The sequence below is a fragment of the Cygnus olor genome, chromosome 15 (genome assembly GCF_009769625.2).
Source record: "Cygnus olor isolate bCygOlo1 chromosome 15, bCygOlo1.pri.v2, whole genome shotgun sequence".
NCBI classification, from domain to species: domain Eukaryota; kingdom Metazoa; phylum Chordata; class Aves; order Anseriformes; family Anatidae; genus Cygnus; species Cygnus olor.
In genome coordinates this window covers 15,862,793-15,874,050 of record NC_049183.1, presented here as the reverse complement: position 1 = coordinate 15,874,050, position 11,258 = coordinate 15,862,793, and the positions used below count along the sequence as shown (strand labels likewise).

General features: G+C 51.7%; 1 protein-coding gene across 1 annotated transcript; it reads left to right on the top strand.

The window, feature by feature from the left end:
* On the top strand, positions 1-5,417 carry SOX8 (SRY-box transcription factor 8). The gene is made up of 3 exons (XM_040574860.1): positions 1-806; positions 1,980-2,218; positions 3,107-5,417. Exons 1-3 carry the CDS (start codon positions 364-366, stop codon positions 3,841-3,843), a joined length of 1,419 nt encoding a protein of 472 aa, XP_040430794.1. The 5' UTR covers positions 1-363; the 3' UTR covers positions 3,844-5,417.
* Positions 5,418-11,258: the final 5,841 nt, after the last annotated feature.

Sequence of the window (11,258 nt, the reverse complement as noted above, 5' to 3'; positions counted from 1 at the left end):
GGACGTGGAGCGCGGCGGCGGGCGTGGGGCGCGGAGCGGGGCGCCGGGACTGCAGCGAGACTTTTACTTTCCTTTCCGTTTTTTTTTTTCCTTTATTCTTATTTTTTCCTGCCGAAATTCCAGCGTTTCTGTGCTTTTCCTGTGTTTTTCCGCTTTTTCTTTTTTTTTTCTTTTTTTTTTTCTTTTTTTTTAAACTTTCGGCAGCCCGCGGAGGGGTGCGCGGCCCCGCCGCTCCGCCCGGGCACCCAGTCGCCCCCGGGGCGGCTCAGCCCCGCGCCGCCCTCTCCCCCCCCCCCCCCCCCCCCCCAATCGTTGCTCGCCCCCCATCCCCGGCCGGCCCGCCCGCCCCTCCCGCGGCCACCAATGCTCAACATGACCGAGGAGCACGACAAAGCGCTGGAGGCTCCGTGCAGCCCCGCGGGCACCACCAGCTCCATGTCCCACGTGGACTCGGACTCGGACTCGCCGCTGTCCCCCGCCGGCTCCGAGGGCCTGGGCTGCGCCCCCCAGCCCGCCCCGCGCCCCCCCGGCGCCGCCCCGCTGGGAGCCAAGGTGGACGCGGCCGAGGTGGACGAGCGCTTCCCCGCCTGCATCCGCGACGCCGTCTCGCAGGTGCTGAAGGGCTACGACTGGAGCCTGGTGCCCATGCCCGTGCGGGGCAACGGATCGCTCAAGGCCAAGCCGCACGTCAAGCGGCCCATGAACGCCTTCATGGTGTGGGCGCAGGCCGCCCGCAGGAAGCTGGCCGACCAGTACCCGCATCTGCACAACGCCGAGCTCAGCAAGACCCTGGGCAAGCTCTGGCGGTGAGTCCCGAGCAGCTCCGCACCGCCCCGCACCGCTCAGCGGGTCCCGCGGGGGCTTCGTCGCGGGGTGCGCGGCCGCCGAGCTCTCCACCGCTTTTGCTTATTTTTCTTCCTTTTTTTTTTTCCCCCTTCTTCTTCTTTCCCCCCTTTAACTGTTTTTTTTTTCCTTTCCTTCGCGTCTGTCAGCTTGCCCGCGGGGGATTCTCGAGCCGTTCCGGAGCGCAGCGCAGGAATCCCCCGCAGCCTCCGGCCGCCGAAAAACCCCGCTGCGGGGCCGGGCGCTGCGCCGAGCCCGCTGCGGGTCCTGCCCCTGCTGCGGCACCCTCGGACTTCCCCTGCCCCAGCCGGGATGTGCAGCCCCAGCCCCCTCGTGCCCTTGCTTCCAGCATCCCTGTCCCCGAGAAACTCCGATATTTTTTATTGCATCTCTTACGATGTTTTTTTCTATTTTTTTTTTGTCTGCCTTTTCTTGCTTGCCGCTTAACAAGCTGTAAAACTAAGCAAGCCCATTTTTAGCGGTGATCTTAATCTGCTCTCTCATTTCCCTTGTTATCTGTAGCGCTACCCACTGATGCAAACTTTTTTGCTGGGTGCTCTGCTTTCCAGGGCTTGCGATGAGCTGCGCTTTACTGCTTTACTCTGACTGCACCAAACCCACATCTCTCCCACCCGCTTGGGCCAGCGATGCTCCCGCTGCGGGCTGAGCCTCCCCAGGAGTTTGCAAAGAGAGGTCGGGGTGGGGGAGAGTTTTAAAAGAACTAATCCTATTGCTGTTGCCTTCGTGGTTTCTTTGTAAGGACTAAACAAAGCTGGAAATGGGCAGCGCTGCTGGTCGCAGCGAGGGGGTAGCGTTTGTAGGACAAACATGGGAGTAATATTTGGCTAAGGGATAAAAAGTGGCATTTAAAATGGGCAGGGGGATTTTGCTTTGCCTCGTTAGCAATATCTGAAATGGATGCTTTTTTCATACCTCTGTAACTGATAATTTAATATACTTTTGCAGTATGATTTAGCTTTTTTTTTTTGCTACTGCAAACTCGTAATGAACTTCTTGGTCAGTGCATGGGAAGTGGGGATGTATGAAAATAGACAAAAAACTTCTAAGGATGACATTAATTTTGGATCTTTTTCTCTTCCGTATTTATAAAAAAAAAAAAATGAACCCCCAACCAGTTTGTTAAGTGAAAATGAGAAACGTCCGTTTGTGGAAGAAGCTGAGCGGCTCAGGGTCCAGCACAAAAAGGATCACCCGGATTATAAATACCAGCCACGGAGGAGGAAAAGCGTAAAAGCTGGGCAGAGCGACTCTGACTCCGGAGCTGAGCTCAGCCACCACGCGGGCACGCAGATCTACAAAGCGGACAGCGGGCTGGGGGGCATGGCTGACTCCCACCACCACGGCGATCATGCAGGTAAAGGGCGCTGTGGGCAAAAATCCTGCAGGTCCTGGCCATGTTGGTTTGAGACCCGAACCTGCCAGCAGGAGCAGGCGCATTTGCCCCCAAGCCTGTGCGGGAATATTGGTGGGACTGGGCGCATCCAAAGCCCTGAGAGCTGTGGTTTTATGCCAGGTTGTGTACGTGGGCACAGTTTTAGTTACTAAATGCTTGTATAGTCCACTGTGCGATAGGAAATCCCCAAAGTGGAAAAGGACCCCAGTTTTGCAGCAGGACCAGGAGGGCGGAAATTAATTGCAGGGTGATAGGGTTAATAATGCATTTAGCATGTGAGGGGTGCTTGGGGGAGTGGGCCCCATAGACGCAGCATCCCCCCAAATCTCCCCGCTTCTCAGCAGCGCTGTGAATTGGCACCGGGTGCGTGTTGACAGATTCCAGGAGGATTGCGAACGTCCTGCAGCTTCAGACGCGTCTGCGCTCTCGCCCAGCCTGGCTGGGGATCTGGCCCCTTCCTGTGCTGCTGGGACAGCTGCTCTGCTCCAGGAAAGCAGGGCTGCCTTCAGGCTGCCCGCTTGGAGGGGTCTCTCCGAGTCCCCCTGGGCTCCACTCCCAGGCGAGGGGCGGTTTGTGCAGTGGGGCTGTCCTGCTGTGCCTCAGGGAAGGACCCCCATGGGGTGCTGCGCGCTCCCCGGCATCTTCCTGCTGCAAGCTTTGCAGGCAGCTTATCCCACCTGAGGATATGGTCGCAGGGGGATGTCAGCCACTTCTAACCTGGGGCTACAGATTTAAATTCTTTCCCCCTCCCAATAGGGAGAGGAAGAAATGAGTGTCTTTTGGCCTCATGGAGGCACCGGGTGTTTTGTGGCTGCTCTCCTTAAAGCCTTGCTCTCCCTTTGTCCCCAGGTCAGACCCACGGGCCACCCACCCCACCCACCACCCCCAAAACTGACCTCCACCACGGCAGCAAGCAGGAGCTGAAGCACGAGGGCCGCCGCCTCGTGGAGAGCGGCCGCCAGAACATCGACTTCAGCAACGTGGACATCTCGGAGCTGAGCAGCGAGGTCATCAACAACATGGAGACCTTCGACGTGCACGAGTTCGACCAGTACCTGCCGCTCAACGGCCACGCTGCCATGCCGGCCGACCACGGCCCCAACGCTGCTGCTGGCTCCTACGGCGCATCCTACTCCCACTCGGCCACGGGCACCAGCGGGGCCAACCAGGTGTGGACTCACAAAAGCCCGGCCTCGGCATCGCCGTCGTCTGCCGACTCGGGCCAGCAAAGGCCGCACATCAAAACGGAGCAGCTGAGCCCCAGCCACTACAGCGACCAGTCCCACGGCTCCCCCGCGCACTCCGACTACGGCTCCTACAGCGCCCAGGCTTGTGCCACCACCGCCTCCACCGCCACGGCCGCCGCCTCCTTCTCCAGCTCCCAGTGCGACTACACGGACCTCCAGAGCTCCAACTACTACAACCCCTACCCCGGCTACCCCTCCAGCATCTACCAGTATCCTTATTTCCACTCCTCGCGGCGCCCCTACGCGACGCCCATCCTCAATGGCTTGTCCATCCCGCCGGCCCACAGCCCCACCGCTAACTGGGACCAGCCGGTCTATACAACCCTGACGAGGCCTTAAAGGATGCGTGGAGCCCCCGAGGGCTTCCCCAACGTATGCACTAATGAAGGAATGAAGACGAAGAACGTGGAGTGCCGCGATAGTTTCCGAAGTGCCTCCTGAGCCACTGGGAACTCTGCTCGTTGCGACTGGATGTCCCCTTGCTTCAAAACTCTCCAAAAGGACAGAGCTCTATTTTTCTTTAATTAAATAAATAGAAGAATTTTTAAAGTAAAGGACCAGCGATTTCCTTTTGAATAAATGAAGGACAGAACCATTTGACTCCTCTGTGAGGACTGAACTGAACTTTCTCGTCGTGGAAGCTGACAAGTGCAAAAATGGAGGGGGGGCGGGGGGGGGAAGGAAAAGACGTTCGAGACTTTAAGGGTCTATTGCAATGTGAGAAACGGACCAACCTTGAGGGCAAGAACTCACTCGGACCAACGGATATGAAAACCGAAAACCCGGCGATTCCATGTAACAATCTTGTGGGAACAAACGAGTCTGGTGGGACCAACCAATTAAATGTCTGAAGTATTTGTTTTTTAGTCAAGAGTTCTTCTAAGCAAGGTTTGGCTGTAATTAACATTTTGTTTTGTTTTTGGAAGCTTAAAGTGTTTTTTTTAAAATCTGTTAAATATGTATTTATGTTCTGTATTATTTTGTCTTTTAATTAATGAAGTAATTTTGTGCAAAAAGTAGAATTTTAAAAGATTTTAAAGATGGGGTGGGGAGGGAGCATAAAAATAGTGGAGATGATACAATAAAATGGTGTTATGAGTCTATAGATTTTCTTTGGCTTTTGGGTTTTTTTGTTTTGAACCGCTGCAGCAGTCGTGCTTGAGAGAGGGACTGAACGAATCTGCCTCACGCAGACCTGGTCACGAACAGGAAACTCAAATGGGAATGTAAAATAAGGAGGGAGGGAAATACAACGCTAAGGGCTTGCTGCAAAAGTTACTAATTAAATTCGGAGGCTGAAACAATTGCAAAAGGAGCAGACAGCAAGATGTTTTTCTGGCTACCTGCTTTCAGGTGTTAAAATTGGATTTAAGGCATTGCAGGATCTCTGTACACTTTCAGAACCAGGACTACTTTATAGGAAGATGTAATTTAATGAGAAATTACCAACTTCTGCTTTGATTTTTGGCTTCTAGGGACCAGATATCATCCATCAAGCTGTGAAACTAAAATCTTCTCCACTAAAAAAAAAATTTAGGTACTTAGTTTTAGACTAATATTTCATTGATATATTTCTACTTCTTCCATTGTATGCTGAGCATATAATAACCATCTATTTTATGGTAACTTGTGCCTTTAAAAACTTTGTAAATCTAAAAACACATTTCAGAGGTTATCATCTTTTTACCTTTTCTACATTTCCTACTCTTTTTCTAAAAATATTTTTTGCATATTTCCTTTTGGGGACGTGGGGGTGGGGGAAAATACAGAAAATTCATTTTTATGCAATCTATTTTTCTGTATAAAGTTTGAAAGACTTTGGCTGTTACTTATCTGTTCTCTTCACTAGCTTCTGACTAAGCAATGCTAACTTTTGTACAGATCAATTTGATAAAATTAAAAATTGCTTTTTATCAAGTCTGTGTTATGTTTTCTTTCTACTTCAGCCTATTTCTGTGCCGAAAAGAGACTTGGAGAGCGCTTTTGAAAGAGGCAAGCTATTCAGAATAAAATGTCGACCAGGGATTTCTGTTCTATTTTTTTACTCTTGCTCCTTTTCCTTGTATTTAAATGGTGCCTTGCTATGAGACTTTTATTGTTTTTTTTTACTTCCTCAAGGAGTAAAGTTTCTATGCAAGTAATCCCAAGGATTTCATAGGATTTCAGTGAGACTGCTCACATGAGTAAGGCTTTGCAAGGTCAGACTGCATGGTTTTAGCTCGAGTTCATTTTGTTCTGTACAGCACGTAGGAATTTTACAGTAACAGATTCTGTTTTCTGGTTGGTGAGCCCGTGTAAATACCTCTTAATTATGATAGCAACAAAATTATATGTTGCATGTAGTGGTTTTTTTAAATACAGTCATTAAAATAGTTACATTCGTGACTTTTTTTTGGTTATATAAACTAAGCTGCAGTTTGGTTTCACCAGTTGAGACAAACCCGTGTGAGATTTTCAGGCTGGGCCCTAATTGGGAGGAAAGGGCTGGGATTAGGGAAATCCAGCTGCCCCTGCCTGAGAAACGCGCTCAGGGCTTGGTTGCAGTGCAGCCCTGTGGAAAATGTTTTTAACACGGGGAAAATAAATGTGATGACAATTAATGAAGCTCAAGAACATTAACAAAGTCTGAACAACAGAGTCCCAAAGCAAATCTGCTGTTTGCAGCCTCTGCCAAGACCTATCTTGCCAGAGTGTCTGTAACTGGACACCATTTTCTCTGTGCTCATTTACAAAACTTCTGGCAAAATGACTTTATTACACTATAAGCCAAAGCTGCAGAGTAACTTTTGGAGGAGACTCTTTTCGTCTCTCCCCTCCCTCCAGTTACAATGCGAGTTTCAAGTCTTATTCTAGCTCATACTAGAAAAATTGATGCGTTTTGGCTTTGCCTGTTGTGCATGTTGACGTAGGACTTCCTCTCCAAAGTGACGTGCTTAGGAGACAAAGAAAAAAGTGAGATGGAGTATAAGTGCTTATCTTTACTTTCTTCTTGATGTTTAATGCCAAAGCTTTCAATGACTTCACTGATGCCTGGATTAATCTTTAAAACAGGGTCAAAGTATCTGCATGGGGTGGTATTGCAAAACACCCAAATTATTGAAATTAAAAGTTGCACCAAAGCGTCTCCAGCTGAGGATCTGGCTCGTGGCAGAGGGATTTCTGTGGCTCGGGTCTGGGACCTGGGCAGCCTGCTCCGTCCCTGCAGGTACGCTCTCTCACCGTGCAGGAATTAATCGTGGGGACCTGATCAGCTCCTCCTGACCAGCTTCCAGAGGGTACCGCAAAGCGCTCGGCTCTGCAGGCAGACCTGCACATAGTCACAAGCCTTCCCGAGCTGTCCCCTCTCTTGCTGCAGCAGCGCCTCGTGCCAGCTGTGGTGTCCTCGCAGCGGGGGACGCCTGGGGACGGCTCTGCCCAGCAGTGAGAGCACATCCTTGGCAGGGCCGAGCGCTGCGGGACGCGCTTCCCTCCCGCTGGGCGCGGGTGCTGTGCGAGCCCCGGGTGGCCTCAGGGTCCCCAGACGAGCCTGGTGACAGCGCCGAGGAAACGCGTGTCAAAAACATGCAGATTTTAAATCCGTTTGCTTTTGTCCACGGTTACCGGCCTTTTGTTCTCGCTCGCGCTCTCTGAGCTTTGGAAAATCAAGTTAGCTTCTAGTAACGCCTGCGGAAATAAAATGTTGTGTATCCGCACCGCTCCGCAGGTAAGGGCAGTAACGTGAGCCTTGGCGAGCCCTCGGGAGCCCCCACGAGCTGCTCCCCCCGGATGGCCGAGGCTGAATAGTGGCATTCAGCTTTGTTCTGCCGGCCCGCAGAGTGGGTGATACCCACTGCAAATTCGTCGAGTAAAATTCAGCGACGTTACCGACTGGATGTTCAAGGAGGTGGTAGGCAGAGAAAACTCATTGCTCTGAACTAACCCAGTCGCTCGGGCTTCAGAGTGTGCTGGAAATTTCGAAGGGCACCAGAAGTTCGTTCCCCACGCCTCGATTTACACTCAACGTATGAGTCTCCCATTTCGTTTTCCTAGGAGGAAAAACTCTGATCTGTGGCACAGTTTATATGCAGAGAAGAGCATTTTGGGATGAAATTAATGCTGTTTGTACAAATGCATTTTCATGCATTGTTCCTTTCTTCCATTTTGCGTGTGGATACAGCCTACAGAACGAGAAGTGATTTTCCATGAGCCGGGCGTCTTCCCGACGTGAATGGCAGCATTGTGTGTCCCCAGCCCGGCTCCGATGGCTCTTGTGTTGGCGTGAATCTGGAATGTCTCTGCAGAAGTCTATGAGATCAGGTGAAAGCAAGACCGGCTTTTGACCTCTGGCTGTCAACAAAAAAGGGTTCTCAAGATAATTACAGGAATACACAAGCGATAAAAGTTCCTCTTTTTTATTTTGGTGCAGAGAAGGATGAATGTTGCTATTTATCTGAATTGCTCAGAAGGCACTGTTTAGTAAGAAAGAGGAAATTAATTTTATAGCCCATATCCACATTCCTTCTACATGGCGGAAAAAAAGAAAAAGTCCCTTCCCATCCTCCTTGTTATAATTTTTCCTGGAGTGATATCAACTTTTGGTACACATTTTTTACAGTTGGATATTCGGTTTATGGCAAAGAAATTCTCAAACGGCGTTTCTGTGGCAGTGCTCGGTTTTAACAGCCCTCTGCGTGGGTCCCTCGCGCCCCCTGCCCACAGCTCCCCCCTCGGGACACAGGGGGGTTGTTGCTGCTCCCAGCCGGGTTCTGTGCTCCCACCCCACAGGAGCCCCCCGCGCTGCCCTGCGGGGGGACACGCGGGGAGGGTGGCTCCCAGGCTTTTGTTTTGCCCTTTTCTAATTTACTGCACTGGGTGTGTGTCTGCAGCCTCTCCTCTGTGTGGGCAACGGGTGTTGGTCTTTAACCAGCTGCATTTTACTGCTCTCTGCTTCTTCCCTCTCTGGCTGCCCCAAGACACCCAACGGTTAGAGACTCCCTGCCTTCTTCTGATGAGGAAATTGCTAATAAACGTGGTTGTGTGCGCACCAGTGGGAGCACCCACACGCGTCCCTTCCCATGCAGTATTGCAACCTGCGGGATCCCCGGCAGATCAGATCCCATCCTCTTCCCCTGGAGGTTTTGGGGCGGGGGCACGCAGACAGGTCGCTGGGCATGGTGAAGGCGTGCCGAGCCTGGCTGTGGCTAACACGGCCTCAGTGCACAGATCTGGCCGGCCTCGTGCTGCTTCCCCGGCCTCGTGGTCTGGGCAGAGATGAGAAGAGATGCAGCTGCCTTCCCCCTCTGCCGTGTTCATCCTATTGGCAAGGCTGGACGCTGGCAGCTCTGACTATGCATTGCCTGACGTCTGGGGGCAGAATAAAATAGAGTAAAATAAAACAGAGTAAAATAAAATAGAGTAAAATAAAATAGAGCAAAATGAAATAGAGTAAAATAAAATAAAATAAAATAAAATAAAATAAAAAATAAAATAAAATGAAATGAAATGAAATGAAATGAAATGAAATAAAATAAATAAAATGAAATAAAATAAAATGAAATAAAATAAAATAAAATAAAATAAAATAAAATAAAATAAAATAAAAGATACATCATCCCATATAAAGCCGGAGACATTTTGAGAGCAGTGGCAGTGGCTCCGCCACCACAGGAGCTGCAAGGCAGGGCTGGGCAAGCTGAAGATGAGTGTGAAGGCACGAAGGAGACTCCAACATTGCCCTGTTTTCAGCCTTTGAGACCATGAGTTTGGGTCTGACCGATGTAAGGCTTTTTAATTCTGCAGGCAAATGTGTAAGCATGAATTCAGTAGCAGAAGGGCTCCAATCTCTCCTTCCTGGGGCTGGGGACTTTCCCCTGGCACTCCTGACCACGCTCTCAGTGATGCGCAGAGAAATTCCAGCTCCTGAGAGAGAACACACAGCACCTGAGGACCTCCTGCTCTTCCTCAGAGACCCTGCAGAGGCTCCACAAGGTTTTTTGGGGGTTCATCACGTGGCACCCTAGTGAAGGGAGTGGGAGGATGCTCAGGGGCCTGTGTGAGCCCAGGAGACGCAGGCAGTTGGGTTCATGCCATGTGCCACCCCGCAGCTGCCAGCCGAGCAGGGTGCTGTCAGCCCGAGGTCACCCCACGCTCCTTACAGGCAGGAATTAGCGACGGCACCAAGAGGCAGAGGATGACGCTTGGAGAGGGGAAGCCATTTCCCAAATGAGTCAGCAGGAGCCGAAAACAATCCCCTGGAGCCCAAACCACAACAAATGGCGCTGATGACAGATTGCCTCGTCCTCCTGCCGCCCTGCAGCCCCATCCTGTGCCAGGGCAGCGGGGGCCGTGGGGCAATCCCTGCTGCGGCCAGGTGCAGGAGCGGCTTTGCACCGGTGCCAGAGCCTCTCTCACTGCCAGGTGCCTGCTCCAGGCAGGGCTCGGGGTGGGCGCTCGGGCCCCCAGCTCCCACCATGGGGCCGAGGAGCTTCGTGCTGTGCTGGCAGCGAAGGGCGAGCACGGATTGTGTCAGCGGGGCTGCGGCCGGAGCTGTTTCTGTGGGCTGGGTGAAAAGCGAGTTTGTTTTGCTTCGGAGTTGCGCTGCACGAGGAATGAAATGGGAGGTGATGTCTGTCAATAAAACCACGCAGTTCACGCTGAAAAAAGCAGTTTTAACAGGGCTCGGGAAAACGATGAACTCCCATCTTCTGCTGCAACCCTGCTTCCCAGGGGTGGCCGCATCCTGCCGTGGGAGACCCTGGCGGGGTGGCCGTGGCCACCAGCTGGCCCAGAAAGGGTTTGGTGCTTGCAGAAGCACGGTCGGGGTGGCTGCAAGCGGGGCTCTGCCCCCCTGGCGCCGGCTTGAAAGAGCCGCGGGGCGCTGCGGGTGACCCCTATTGAGAGGCTCCCATATGGCCGCGGGGCTCAGCCAGACACGCTGTGTCACTGGCTTAGCTGGAGTGTTGGTTTTGACCTGATTTAGAGAAGCCTGCGCAAAAAGCCGGTTGGACACACTTATTCAGGTCTAAAAGCCGGCTTCTTTCAGTTTATCTTAAACCAATTAGGAATGAAAACCAAGCCGCTCCTAATCCAAAATAAGAGTGTGTCCCTCCTGCCTCCCGCCACCCGCTCCCGGGGCCGTGTTGGTTTAGGGAAAGCGATGCAAATGTGCAGCGGCCGCCGCCGAGGCTCCAGCACAGGTCGGGGAGCGCTGCCTGGGCAGGGGGCTCGCCCCTGCGCACACACCGCCAGCTCCGCTCCTCCCCAGCCGCCCTGGCAGCGGCTCCCGCTCCCCGTATTTGTTTGTGGATGTGTGTGCAGGCAATATTGTGACTGTCGGAGACGTGATATTAAAACGTTTACCCAAAATACCTCTGCCTGCCTTTCTCCTCCCCTCGCTCTTCCCCTTCCTATCTCTCTCTCTTTTTTTTTTTTTTTTTAGTCTGAATTCACAGTGTGGTGATGGAGGTCTTCACCCAGGAAAGGGTTAAGCATTTTGAAAGGTCTTGTTTGAGGTAGAGTGAATTTTAACCACCACACACATAACGAATGCGAAACAGCCTGAATTGCTGGTGAGGAGCCAAGAGCACAAGAGAGGAGCTGCTGAATTTTAATGATTCATTATTGCATGGAAGGCCTTTGTCTTCCTTTATCCGGTGCACAATAAAAGAATTAATTGGACAGAAAATGGCAGGGCAAAGAACTGACAAGTCATTAAGGGGCTCTGAATGGCTGATTAGGTGCACATTGGGGGTGGAATTTCAACTGCACTGTTTCAG

Bases quoted from the DNA above. Each gene is read 5' to 3' on its own strand.
- SOX8 (XM_040574860.1), top strand. From the start codon at position 364: ATGCTCAACATGACCGAGGAGCACGACAAAGCGCTGGAGGCTCCGTGC. The intron at 807-1,979 runs GTGAGTCCCGAG...ACCCCCAACCAG, and splicing joins ACCCTGGGCAAGCTCTGGCG to TTTGTTAAGTGAAAATGAGA. The intron at 2,219-3,106 runs GTAAAGGGCGCT...CTTTGTCCCCAG, and splicing joins CCACCACGGCGATCATGCAG to GTCAGACCCACGGGCCACCC.